Raw genomic sequence first — 14,469 nt, 5'->3', positions numbered from 1 at the left:
GAGCTCATAAAATGCAGTCTCACACCAGAACTAGACTAAAGGTAATTGAGTAGTTATTTGCAGTTTATGTTTAAGATTTCTGAGGTTTTTAAAATTTGCCTTTGATACAATTCTTAGAGATTCAGAAATGTCTAGGGATTCAGTACATATCCAGGGATTCAGAACCTAATTTTTACTGGTCTTCACTGTAGATTTTAGTGAGCTTTGATGTTTACTTTCCAAAACATATAATTTAATTTGGAATATGTACTTAGGTTCTTCATGAGTGCATGTTGAAAAAAAAATTATACCTTCACAGTCTGGACAACTTAAGTTTGTGATGTGTTAGGCAGTATTTTAAAAAATATAATTTTACACATGTAAGGTATGGTGACAATAAACCAAATTGTATTTAAGACTAAACTTAGTACTCATTTTGAATAAGCAGACATTCCCATAGCACTCGCATATTGTCATATTAACTTTCCTGTATGATAGCACTTTTGATCGTGGATAGGAGCAGGAAAAATGATGTATTTTCATAGAATTATTATGTCCAGAATGACTTCCACCTGCATGATATGTGGAAAGAGCACTGACTAGTAGTTACTACCCTTTTTGGATTCAGAGCTTCTCACAAATAAAAGGAGTGGATAAAACGTGGTGAAACTATAACACCATCCTTTTGTGTGCTGTTCTGCTCACCTGATTCTGACAGTAGGATTTCTGCGATATTAATCTAAGAATGCCAACATTTCTTGTCTTTGATCCTGGGCTGCTCCTCTTGGTTTACAGAGGGGAGTCATCGATTTGCTGGTTAGCGGCGTAACTGACCCCAGAACCCCTGTCTGACTGACTACTAGTCGGAGGCACTTTACTTGTATCAGGAGATGTTTTGAAATCATTGTAAAGTAGCAAAATCTGATAATGACTGCCAGCTTTCCTTGTGTTTTCATAACAAAGACTCCAAATATTCGGGAGAACCTGGTTATAAAATCACCTTGAAGGAATAGATACGGATTTGAAGACATTGAATGGTAGGAAACATTACATTTTTGTAATAACAAACATTAATGAAAGCAAAACATGGTAAGGTGATTTTAATTTACCATATACTTATCAAATTCTTGATGCTTCCAAATGAAAGGTAGCTAAAAGGGCCTTGGATTCAGTTTGGCTGAATAATGACATCTATAAACATGGTTTTGTAGACATCCTTTCCCAATTACATAGATTTATCCACTTAAAATAATGAAATAATAAGGGGAGGGAAATAAGGTTTGATTAATCTTTTCTCTGCATTGGTCTTTTCACTATATTATATTTTAGATTTTCTTATTTTTCCTCAACAACCTCCTGCATTGGGTGTTTATTTTAAACAGGGAAAGCTTGCTACATTATGAAGATTGCTGGCACCGTTTATTTTACACAAAGGCTAAAGGTTAACTTTTGGAAATGATGAGCTACTTTTCTATATGTGTTTATTTGTGCTTTGTGGTATTTCTGGATCATTCCAGTCATAAAGATTTATTACATGTAATATTTCTTGCTACCTGTGAAAAGGCATATTTTATAGAATGTATAACCAACACTCCATTTACTTTTTATTAGTATGTAGAGGATTTGTATCTAATTCATGAATGTAGTTTTACTGTAGTTTGTCATTGTAAATGGAGCAAAGTACATATCTTTATAGTTATTCTAAAATGTACATTATGTAAGAATTGTAAATATTACACTTGATTAAATACTTTGTATGCTGAAAAATTATGATAATAAGTCAATAAAAATCTCACCTCTGGCATAGTTCTTTTATGCTCAGACTTCCACTTTATTGTGAACTGTAACTGCGGACATATGGGTTAAGAGCTGTCACGTTTAGGGCGCCTGGGTGGCTCAGTCAATTAAGTGTCTGTCTTCAGCTCAGGTCATGATCCCAGGGTCCACCAGGGAGCCTGCTTCTCCCTGTGCCTCTGCCTCTCTCTCTCTGTCTCTCATGAATAAATAAATAAAATCTTAAACATGTCCGTTCTTTTTTTTTTTTAAGTCTTATATTCCTTTCAACTCTGTCACATTGATCCAGTTGATCCTATCTGCTGACTGCTTCAATCAGGAAATCCATTTTTCATCTTTTAAATATTTTCTTCCTGATCACAGAGCTGTATGCATTTATTAGCTAAAAATGACAAAGGCTTTTTGTCCTTTTTCAGGGATGGGGGCTAGCTCTAATTATTTTCCACTATGATTGACAACTGTTGAAGTTCCCCATCTAGGCAACACATTCACACTCAATCCTTTTAATAAACAAAGTCATGTTTTTATATGAATTGAGATAGAAGAAATGGAGGTTTGAAAGAACAGACCTGGAAGTGAATCACCAGTTTTTGCCTTTTAAGTTAATTAAAAGCAGATACATAAAACTTTTCTGTGTGACTTGCTTTATTCCACTTCATTTCAAAATGGTTCTGTGAAGAGAACCCACGCCAATAGTGAGTAAATGTTTTAAATGAAAAGAAACAACCTATTTTTTTCTATTGCAAAACAATGCTTTTTCATTGTAGAAAAATGTTTAACAATAAGTAAAAAAGATAATCATCCATAATTCCATCATCGTCCTGTGCTCCCGATATGGTCTCTACTAGCCACATGTGGCTATTGAAATTAACTAAAATTAGACAAAATTAAGAGTTGAATTCTTCTCTCACACTGCTGCATTTTAAGAACTCAGCCACATGTGCCTAGTGACTACTGTTTTGAACAGGACAGGTTGTAGAACATGTCCATCATTTTAGGAAATTCTGTTGAATAGCATTGAGGGGGAAACTTAATTTCTTGGTATATATCTTTCTAGAACTTTGGGTGTGTATATTTTTGTTTATATACAATGGGACCATACTGTTACCTGCGTCTTTCACTTAATAAATGGGGAACAGATCTTTAAGTCCCTAAGTGTTATACATCACTTTGGGGAAGATTTTCAATAGTCTTTATTACGGAAAATTTCAAGCATAAACAAAGTAGAATAATTTCAATAGCTAGTAGCTCATGGCTAACATTGTTTTATCAATACTACCACCCATTTTTTTCTCTTTCCCAGATTTTGAATAAAATCTCAGACATTTCACTAACAAATCATTCAGTATGTATCTCTAAAAGAAAAAAGTCAATCACAATATCTCATTTCCTTAAACTATAAAATTATATAGTCAGTATTCAAATTGCCTGATTATATCAAATGTGCTTTTTAAAAATAGATTCTTCAAATTAGAATTCATAGAAGTTCCATTCATTACAGTTGGCTAATAGGTCTCCTGAGTCTCCTATAAGTTCTTTGTTAATTTTAAAATTTCCACTTGAAGTTTGTCGAACACATCACTTTTAATAACAGCATCATTATTTTTGTTTAACCACTTTATTGATGAATATTTGATTCTAATTTCTTGCCATCCTAAATCTAGCTCTGTTTTATCCTTATGGCTAAATGTTTGCATACATTCTTAATTATTTCCTCAGGATGAATTCCCAGAAGTAAAAATGCTGATTCACAATGGACAGATACATTTTTGAGGCTCATTCAATGAGTCAGGTATTGGGGATATTACAGTCAAAAAAATAAAAGATAGATGTACTTTTATTTCCTTGACATCGTGCTTCTTGGAATGGAGAAGGATGGGACTGAATAGTTTAAAGGTGGCCCTTGTGGGATTGTTGGAGGATAGTGCCTCACCTGGACACTGGATGGCTCGGTGTTTAGAGACCACTCATCAAGGCAGTGACATCTAAGTCAAGGTTTGACGCAGAAGGAGAGTTTTGCTGTGCGAAGATCTAAGGTAGTGCTTTACAAACTTTGGTCTGTAAAAGATGCACTGTTGAAGCCCAGGCTCACTGATGATGCATAGGGCCTGATTCTCTGTGTTTTTACCTAGCTTCCCAGGTGCTTCCAAGGCCAACCAAAATCTGGGAACCTCCGTCTTGGAGAGAAACATTCATTACAATAGGAGAGAATTGAGAATGCTCTTAGGGGCCAGAAAGATTTTGGTTATTGCCAGAGTGCCTTCCAGAAAAGTGCCCACCCTCCATCTGCTGTAGAGGAAAGTGTCTCTTTCTCTGTATCCTTGACAGCATTGGGTACTAGTCAATATGAAAAAAATCCAATCATCTACCCAATATTACAGATGGAGAAACCAATTACCTCTAATCTCTGGTCAGAAGTCTTGACCAAAGTGAGAACTGAAAGAGTTATTGTGCTTACAAAGTTCTTTGTTTAGCTGGGTCTATACCCAATTTTATCTGTTTTGAGTTGAGGAAACAGCACATGTCACCACGTGACACACTACATACCTTTCCTTATTCTATTTTCTCCTGCTAGAATATAAACTCTATGAGGGCAGAGATTTCTGTTTTCTTTCACTGGTGTAATCCTCAGGCACTACGTGCTTGATATTCAGGGGTCACTTTTTACCTATTGAATAAATGGCCACCTTCATTCAACTCCTGTTTTAGTTTCCAGCCAGCAATATATTTCAGGAAGTTGCAACATTAATTTTTCTTTAGGGTCAAAGAATTGGGAATAAAAAATTAACGTGGAGTTAAGACTAGTCTCGAGTATTTTCCTTTCTGTGTGAAATTTAAATTATCTTGTCACTCCTCTTTTATCCATAAATACCAGGAGTAGTGATCTTGTAAAGGTCTGAAAAGTAAAATAATTGTATAGTTCTAGAATAAGTAGCATAAGGAAAAACCACATTATTGATGTGAAGGTGAGGGACACAACTCCAGATTTTTTACTAGTGAACAATTAGAATATAATATAGCTGTAGCACACTGCTGTGGGGATAATACAGAACATATAATAAAGTCTTAAAGGAGATTTGTAGTTTGGTATTTGTAATTACCCTAGAAAAGCTATGGTCGCTATATTTGGGTACTTGTTGGCTATTTAGCCCTTTTGTAGAGTTTGGTGTTTCTAGCATATTTTATATTGTTTGCTAAGTGTTAGGCACAGTTCTAACTGCTTTTTATGTATTGTCTTATAACCCTATGAGGCTTAGGTACTAGTATTAGCCCTGTTTTCCAAATGGACCTTATTGAAGCTCAGATTAAGGATCCTATCTGAAGTCTAATAATTAGTCATGCTAGATTAACTTGGAGAGCTTGCTCTTGCAACCAATATCTGCTGAAGGTTGTGGTAAAATACACACAACCCAGGGCTTGAATTATTGCTTTCAGTGTGAGTCTTGGCTAAAAGCTTGGGCGTTGGCAGAAGTAAGATTTGGGTTGAGATCTGGCTCTATTACTAGCCAGCTAAGTTCGCACAATATATGCTCTAAACCTCAATTTCCTCAGTTGTAAAGTGCAAATGATACCTCTGCTTCTTAGGGTTGTGAGGATTAAATGAATTAAAGTAAGAGCCCATCACTTGAGTGAGTTAATTTAGCTATTAGGTTACCTTCCTACCCCCACAGGGTAGTTAGTATGTATTGATCTTTTCACTCAGCCCACTTCAGAGTTCCAATTTTTTTTCAGAAAACTGTTACTCGGATTGAAAAAAACTAGAGTTAAAAATGAGATGCAATGTGGGGCGCCTGGGTGGCTCAGTCGGTTGAGCGGCTGCCTTTGGCTCAGGTCATGATCCAAGGGTCCTGGAATCCAGCCCGGCATCAAGTCCTCACCTCCCTGCTTGGTGGGGAGCCTGCTTCTACCTCTCCTTCTGCCTGCCACTCTGTCTACTTGTACTCTTTCTCTGTCAAATAAATTAAAAAATCTTAAAAAAAAAAAAAGATGCATTGTGGTTCTGGGTACCAGTCACTTTCACCAATAACAGCATGGCACAGTAAACTGCTGAGTGATAATTCGTATGTGCATTTGCCCATGCATTTTCACCTCCGCGACCTTCAAGCATACAGATCATTTGTACATGTTTAAATGCTGTAGTATTATCATCAGTCCTTGGAAGACTGAAGTTAATGAGTTTTTATGTAGTTGTCAAGTGTCCCAGCTGTCTAAGGTCAAAGCTGTTAACTGGGTGACCTTGGGCAAGTTACCTCAGTGTGCCTCAGTTAAAATTTTGAAAAACGACTTGGCACGTCTTGAGATTCTCTTAAGTTCTCTTAAGGTATTATTAGTATCTCAAAAAAAAAAAAAAAAAAAAAAAAAGTCTCCAGAGTTACTTCCCGGGACTTTGGAAACTATCTCCAAGTCGTGGGCAGCGGGGTCCCCCTGCTGGCCACATCCTTTACAAGGCCTCAGGTGCCAGTGGGCTGGGCAGGCTATTTGCATCTTAGGTGGCATTTCTCATTTACCGTGAATGAGGAAGGACCGTGTTAGTTTAAACTCCCTAGCCCTAGCTAGTCTTCCAGGTGTGAAGGGAGTCGGCGGGGAGAGGACTTCAAGCCTCCAAACATTTCGGGGAGAAAGGTATAGAAATAAAATTTTTCCCTTTTTGTGCGTCCAGTTTAGTGCTTTTGCTAACGAACGTCCTGCCTTGGGGCGCCTCTATACCTTTCAAGGCTCAGCTTCGATTTCTAGCGTCTGGGTCTGGGCATTTAGGACGCCCAGTTTCAACTTGGGGCTTCCTTGCAGCCCCGCTGGCTTTCTCGAAGTCTCAGTCCTCACCCACCGCCCGATCCTTCCCGTCTTGAATCCCGCTAAATCTAGGACCCAGAGGCTGTCGAGCAGCCCTGGCCCCGCCTCTCCGCGCATTAGCGCCCGAGGATTGGCTCCTGGCAGCGTGGCCCCGCCCCCGCCATGGCCGCTGCCCGCCGCCTGGGTCACTAAGTGGCTGCCAGGGTGCTGGTGTCCGCTGCCGCTTCTCCGCTGCTCTGTCTGCGGGCGGGTGGTGCATGGGTCGGCGAGGCGGGCCCTCATGCTCTCGGGCCATGGCGCGCCTGGCCGCTGTGCGCTCCCACTACTGCGCGCTGCTGCTGGCCGCGGCGCTGGCCGTCTGTGCTTTCTACTACCTCGGCTCGGGCCGGGAGACCTTCTCCAGCGCCACCAAGAGGCTGAAGGAGGCCCGCGCCGGGGCCCCCGCCGTGCCCTCGCCGCCCGCGCCGGAGCTGGCGCGGGGCTCCGTGGCGCCGGCCCTGGGCGCCAAGGCCAAGAGCCTGGAAGGCGGCGGGCCGGGGCCGGTGGACTATCACCTGCTGATGATGTTCACCAAGGCGGAACACAACGCCGCGCTGCAGGCCAAGGCCCGCGTCGCGCTCCGCTCCCTGCTGCGCCTCGCTAAGTTCGAGGCGCACGAGGTGCTTAACCTGCACTTCGTGAGCGAGGAGGCCAGCCGCGAGGTGGCCAAGGCCCTGCTGCGGGAACTGTTGCCGCCAGCCGCCGGCTTCAAGTGCAAGGTGAGCGGGGCTGCGGCTGGGGGCTCCCGGCGGATGGCCCACTCTATACATTCATCTGTCCCCCTTCACCCCCCATTGCCCCAGCTTTGCCCGAAACGTGGAAACGTGTTTCTCGGTGTGCTGAAGGCAGCGTTCGGGAGGCGTGCCCAGGAGCCAGAAGCACTCAGCCGGTGCGGGAGTGCTGCGGGGCGTGGACTCACTATCCTGACCCCTGCCCCACCCGTTAAGTCCCTCTTCTCCCGAGATTTGGCTCGCCCCTTCTCTGCTGGCGTTGCAGGATTCTGCACTGCCTTCGCAATCTGCACTTTTTATTCTCAATCTTTGACTTTTGAGGTTGGAACGGGTCATTTGAAGGCAGTAGTCATCTGATGCGGAGTCTGTGGCCAGGGTCTTAGTGAGGTCGCGTGAATTGAAGTTGCAGTGATATTTCTCGTATTAAAGTCAGAACTGCCTAAGCCCAAACCCAGACATTGTGAACCACCTCATCCTCTCTCTGTACCTTCTTCTTCCCTAGTGTCAAGGGTCACGAACCCATGTAGAGAAGCCACCAGTTACTCTGAGGGAGGAAGCAGAAGCTCTAAGAGGCACAGATATGATCTGGGGAGAGCACAGCAGAGCTAGCCACCTTGTCCCAGGCTAGACCAACCTGCTTCGTTGGCAGCTCTGCTCCCACCTCTCTCCCTCATCTCCCATGATCTCCCAGCTCTGCTTGTCAGAGATTAGCTTCCTGGCTTAGTGTTAATTGCTTCAGTCAAGTTGCTAGCCTCATTTTGACCTCATAGTTGCACAGAGGGCATCCAAGGTCTGATTTTTGGATAAGACTAGGAGGTGATCTTAAAGGATGGAGACTGATAGTGAGGGAAGGGGTAGTGAGGTAATAGTAATGTTCCATGTGTTTGTGTCCAGTGAGTGACTGGGAGCTGCCGCCCGGATCCTGCAGGGTTCAGGGGTCTCTGGTAGCTCAAGTCTCAACTTCCAGGAGGGCTGTGTTGTGGGCCTGGCCCTCCTCTCCAGCCTTGCTTTTCGTCCTCCTGTGTGCGCCTTAGATCTTCAGTGTGCTGAATGTGCCTTTACATAAGATGTATTCTCTGCCCAGGATGTCCTTCCTTTCCTCCTGGGCCCTTGGCCACTCTTTACTTAGCTTTCACTGTCCCTGGAATGTCCCTAGACTTGGGGACCGTCTGTGCCCAGCCTTCCACAGCTTTCCATTCCTGCTTCTCCTTATAGCCCACAAAGTCTGTTTCTTGCCCAGAACAAGTAAGCCTGTCTGGAGCACCCACCATAGTCAGGGAAGGGCACCCGGGCCTGGACTTCATGCTGTAGGAGACCCAGAATCCAGGTTCTTGACCCACTCTCTGACCTGGGGTTTTTCCAGCCTGGGACTCATCACAGTTTACCTAATTGGAATCTCAAGGTGAGACCTGGCAGCCTGTCCCAGGTGATCCCTAGTACTCTAATGCTTGAGAAACGCTGTGCTCGTCCGAGGGAGAAAACCAAGGGCCCTTGATCAAAGGGCCAATCTGGGCAGAGTTGGGATTTGACAGGTTCTCCAAACACCACCCTGAATACCAGCATTGTCATTGTATCACTTTTGGAGTCAGAGGTAGCAGCTTGAGCCAGATCTCTACCTAGCCCTTTCTCTCCAGCTCGACACTGCTTCTTGTGCACTCGGGGCTGTCTAGCTGCCAAGCCTTTGCTGTGTCGTGCTGCTGTCGGGACCCTCTTTCTCTTTCCATCTCCAGGTCTTGGTCGTCTGTCTTTGCCATCGCCTCTTTGGAGCCTTTCAGGGAAACCCCATCAGAAAGACACGTCTTCCTCTTCCTCCTCCTCCCTGGTGCGCACTGGTGCTATGAACGTGTCGGGTCTTATCTCCAGTCCCATGATGCCTGGCACAGAGTCCGCACCGGAAATACTGGCCTTGCGGCCAGGTTCCCATCATGGTGCCTGTGTTTTCTGCTCTCTCCCTCTGCCATGCTCTCTTCGGACAACCATAGGTCACTAGGCCCTGGAAACAGCTGTGGGGGACATGAATTGAGGCATGGCTGATGAGGGTCTGGAGGCTTTGTAGCTAGATGGCTGTGGTCAGAGAACAGTTTTTTGGTTTCAGCCTAAAATCGTTCTTGTTAGTTTCGAGGTCAGATTTTTGTGAATCTGTTTTCTGTCTGTGATAAAAGGTGCTCTTTTTTTCCTTAAATATATGGTCCTGGAAGGTTGGCTTCATTTTACTGGTCATTTGATTCTCTCTCAGGTTTGGAATATTCCTGAAAGGAATGCTTTTTCTGGCATCACTTCACACATGCTTCTCCCTCTGCATGGGAGATAATGAACCCCTAAATTCTACTCCTGAAACCAATACTATACAATATGTTAACTAACCTGAATTTAAATAAATTTAAATTACCTTACCCCGACCCGCATCCTTAGCTCTCTCTCAGGTCTCAGTGTAAATGTCGTTTCCTTGGCAAAACTTTCCTGAGCGCCCATTACACACTCTCTTAGCACCAAGCCTTTTTCCTTAGTAACATTTATCACTGTTGTGATTATACAATGAATGAATTATTTGTCTACCTTTCAAGACAAGTTGGACAGAGGGCGTGGACCCTGACTCCTCTTAAATGTTGTATCCCCAGCACCCAACATCATGCCTTGCTTATGGAAGCACATTTCATACAAAGAATTAATCTTTAAAAGTGTTAGTCAGGAAGAAGGAAACTGTAGACATTCTCACCCTGGTTGCCTCAGGGCTGGGTGGGGTCTTCAAGAGCATATAGTATGATGGGTGAAGAGACTTGCCCAAGGTCACTTGGGGAGTTACTGACCGGCTAGGACTAGACCCATGTCCTAGGTCAGTGTTTTCCCCTTTCTACAATGTTTCTTCTTTGTTTCTCTTCTGAGGTTTTATTTAAATTCAGGTTAGTTAACATATAGTATAGTATTGGTTTCAGGAGTAGAATTTAGGGGTTCATTATTTACATATAACACTCAGTGCTCATTCCATCAAGTGCCCTTGTTAATGCCCATCACCCAGGTACCCCATCCCCCCACCTCCCCTCCAGTAACCCTCCGTTCTCTATGTTGCGTCTTCTATGATTTGCCTCCCCCTCTGTTTTTACCTTATTTTATTGTTCTTTCCCTTCCCCTATGTTCATCTGTTTTGTTTCTTAAATTCCACATATGAGTGAAATCATCATATACCATGTTTCTTCTTTAAGGAACACTTCTGTCTTGTAAGGTAAAGCAATAAGGACAGTTTAGTCATAGGAGAAGAGTTGTCTTGATGTGTGTGAGGACACCTCGGGGAGAGGAAGGCAGCTCCCTGCCCACCCACCTGTCTGGAGACAGCATGGGCTCTTTAAGAGGTCACCATGTCTGTAAGCTGCAGAGCAGAGCTCTGGTGAGCCGGCGTGGAAATTGTGCCCACATCCAGAGGTCTCTTCTAAGGCTGTTTTCAAGGGAAATTGAAATACCTTTTAGCTGAAATGCTTGCAGAAATAGACCACAGAACATTATTAGTGACCTCAGATTATATTTTGGTTAATTAAATATTAGCCAAGGAACCATTCACTTAACCAGAAAAATCTTGTGTCCATTATTATTGAAGATCTTTTGAAATCTACTGGTTTGTCTCCTAACAGTGTGGAAGTCTATTACGTCTTCACTTATTTAATAAGCATCCAAACCTGCTGTGTTCCAAGCACCAGCTTAGGAGCTATTAGCCTGTATAAATAGGTCTGTGGACTGACGGCATCAGAATCGGCATGGGGCGCCAGGGTGGCTCAGTTGTTAAGTGTCTGCCTTTGGCTCAGGTCATGATCCGGGGTCCTGGGATCCAGCCCCACATCATGCTCCCTGCTCGAGGGGAAGCCTGCTTCTTCTCCCTCTCCCACTCCCCCTGCTGGTGTTCCCTCCCCCGCTGTGTCTCTCTCTCTATCAAATAAATAAAGAAAATCTTAAAAAAAAAAAAAAAAAAGAATCACATGGGCATGCTTATTAAAAATTCAGAATCCTGGGCTCTGCCCCAGCCTGTGGGTCAGAAGCTGCTGGGTGGGCTCTGGGAATCTGAATTTGGTTGGAGCTGCAGAGGCTGGTGTGGGAGTTCACTGCCCTAAGGGGATACAGGAACACCTGGGGCTCTCCACCCGACCTTTAAGACCCAGTTTGACCCACTTCGGCCCTCCTCTCTGTGCAGTCTTCCCTGGGAGCACAGTGCCTGGCTCATGGTAGGCATTCAGGAAACATTTGGCTGGACTGCTCTCTGTCCTCCAAGCGCTCCTGGTTCAGTTGGCCTGGGCAAGGCTGCTGCATTCGTTCATCTTGCATAAATGCTGCTTTTATGATATGCCTTCCACTCAGAACCTGGCTCACTTTCATCCTGGATTAGTCCTATGGTGTGTGGCTTCAGTTTCCTGGCCCCACCTTTCCTCCCCAGGCTGTGGAAGAAGCTATCCCTTCTCATGGGGTTTTGCTCACTCTGCTTCTGAGCCGTCTGTTGCCTCATTCTGTTTGTCAAGAGGAACCCTACCCTTGTAACACTTATATCCAGACGTGTCTTTTTCATCAGCCTTCCTTGCTCTATCACGTTTGATAGAATATGCCGTGGAAATCCCAAATTGTGGTGGCTTATGAAAGATTGAGGTTTATTTCTCATGTAAATGGAAGGTCAGAGGTGGGCATTTCTGGTGGTCTGGGGGCTTCCTGAAGTCGTGAGGGTCCTAGGCTCCTTGCAGCTGCCTGTGTCACTCTCCCTAGGGAGTGACTGACCCTTGTCCTCATGGGCCAGGCTGGCTGCTACAGCTTTAGCCATCACATCTGTGTTTTGGTGGCAGGATGGAGGAAGAAGCAAAAAAAGACTACTCCATTAAAAGTAGGGGTTCAGTTAATCAGGAAGTAGAGGAGAGCCGGTTTGGGGTAGATGACCAGCCATCCCTGCCCCACCCCTGAAGAGCCCTCCCGGGCCTGACCAAGTACCTGATGTATGTGGGACCCTGATTCACAGCTTCGGGGGACACTGACGTGGGTCAGGCACAGCCAACCAGGAACCCACACTGCTGAGTGTCACCGACCTGTTCATCCTGTCTTGCTGCAAAACGCGGTGGGTTGAGCATGAGAAGGCCCTGAGGGGGTGAGACAGCTCTGAATTGCAACCCCAGTTGGCCAGTTACTAGCAGGATTACCATGGGTCAGCCACCTCACCACTCTGGGCCTCCGAGGCCTTGTCTGTAAACGAGGGTCAAACCCCGCCCCCTCCCGCCTCTCTCGTAGCAGCGATGCCGCCCTTTTGCAGCGCATGCAGCCCTGTGCTGCAGCGTTGTTGGTGGGTCCAGGCTCACGCACGGCCCCGCTCTGCTGACCTGTGGGGAAAAATCAGCACAGTGAGCAGGCCCCGGAGCACCCGGCATCCCTTAGCACTGACACGACTTGTGGTCCACCCTTTTCCCCTATTTGGGGTGGCAAGTGCCCCACGTCCCCCTTTCCTCCCCCCCCCCCACCGCGGTCCCGGTGGGGCTCCCCCGCCTCACCCGTGCTCCGTACTGCTTCTTCATGGTGTTCCTCTTATGCCTTCGTTGCGTGATCACTCAGATGTTAGCCACTCTGAAAGGCCTTCCCTGAGCCCCTTGTCTAAAGCGGCCCCCACCCGGGCCCTCATCTTCTTTCCCATCACCCCGTTTGTAACATATTCTCGTTTGTTTGTTCCTTGATTCATTCAGCGGAGGAGGGCTTACCCTGTGCCGTTAACAGTGGGAACAGAACCGAGTTTCTGCTCTCGTGGAGCTTATGTGTGTGTGTGGAAGAGGAGAGAGATTTCAAACAGAAAACAAGTACAGATAGGGCAAATCAGATTGTGAGAAGTTTAGAGCAGGTAAAGCAGGGTAAGGATGTAAGAAGCATATGGTTTCGGGAGGGGGCAGTTGGGAAGGTCCCACTGATGAGATGACACTTGAACAGAGACCGAGGGGAGTGAGAGTATGCACTTTCGGCCCTCTAGGAGGGAGAGAGCTCTAGCCAGAACTGCATATGGGAAGGCTGCAGGTGGGAGTGTGCTCTGCATGTTTGAGGAAATAACCATCCTTTTATTTATTTGCAGTCTTCTCTCCCTACTAGAATATAATCTCCATGAGGGCAGGACATCACTTCCGTTCTTCATCTCCCGAGGTCCACAGGAACCCCTTAAACGCCATTCCTATTTCTGGCCTAAGTTGGAAATGATAGAGAGACTCGGGACAGGCAGCCTCCTAACCTGGAACACAAGAATCAGACAGACTTCTGGAAGGACAGGCAGCCCTGGACAGCCACTGGCCTCCCTGCAGGGGTAGGCGGGCTCTCCACAGGTAATTCCATCCAGAAGAGGGAGGAGGAAAGGAGAGCAGAGGAAGGGAGGGAGGGAGGAGAGGAGGGAAGAGAGGAGAGAATGAAGGGCCAAGTAGAAGCAGAGGAAGGGGCCAGGGCGGGCATGCCTTCCAAACTCACCCATCAGACCAGTTTCTCCTCCTGCCTTAAGGGAGGTGTTCATGTGCATGGTGGGGAGCAAGAGGCCAGGGGAGCTGGTTTAGTGGAGAGCCCACCCCCCCCCCCCCCCACCGTGTAGAAGGCACAAAACAGTGGAAACAGAGGTGCTCCTCTTTCCCCCACCACCATCATATTCTTAGCACAGTTCCTGGCACTTTCAAGGCTCTCAATATTCACAGCTGTATTAGCTGATGGCTGTATTAGCTAAACCCAGGAAATCCTCTGAGAGTTCTCAGTGATGGGCAGATCATCTCTTCCATCGAACCCATCTTCCTCAGAGCATGAGGCGGGGTTGCCCAGTCTCCAGATAACAAGTTAGGACTGAGAAGGAAGCCGTGTGCTTTCCACACATAGAGCAGTTGCTGGATTTCGGGAGGAGCGTGTGCTGAGGACTGGGGTGGCTGACGGATGGGGAAGCTCTGTGCACCCTGGGGCCCTTCCAGAGTTTCTGCAGGAGCACAACTGAGTGGTTTTGAAGAGATGAGACCTTCAGCTCACGGTGGGGGCTTGGAGGAAGCGTAAAGCCCGCCATGCTGGATGTCGCACTGATGAAGCTAATGACAAATAGGTGACACTGAAAGGCAGCTTCTCCAGCTGGTCAGAGTGGCAGGCCCCTTGCATATGAATGAGACTTGAATAA

At 45.7% G+C, this 14,469-nt stretch overlaps 1 protein-coding gene across 1 annotated transcript in view; it reads left to right on the top strand.

Annotated features, from left to right (window-relative positions):
- Positions 1-6,808: 6,808 nt before the first annotated feature.
- XXYLT1 (xyloside xylosyltransferase 1) overlaps positions 6,809-14,469 on the top strand; it is a 157,642-nt gene continuing 149,981 nt past the window's right edge. Inside the window, exon 1 of the mRNA XM_080826791.1 lies at positions 6,809-7,322. Coding sequence (XP_080682917.1) covers positions 6,822-7,322 — 501 coding nt within the window. The 5' untranslated portion in view covers positions 6,809-6,821. The remainder of the gene's footprint in view (positions 7,323-14,469) is intronic.

The sequence above is a fragment of the Martes martes genome (genome assembly GCF_963455335.1).
Source record: "Martes martes genome assembly, chromosome: 1".
NCBI lineage: Eukaryota > Metazoa > Chordata > Mammalia > Carnivora > Mustelidae > Martes > Martes martes.
The sequence above is the reverse complement of the archived record's forward strand: the minus strand, read 5'-3'. Positions and strand labels throughout refer to the sequence as shown.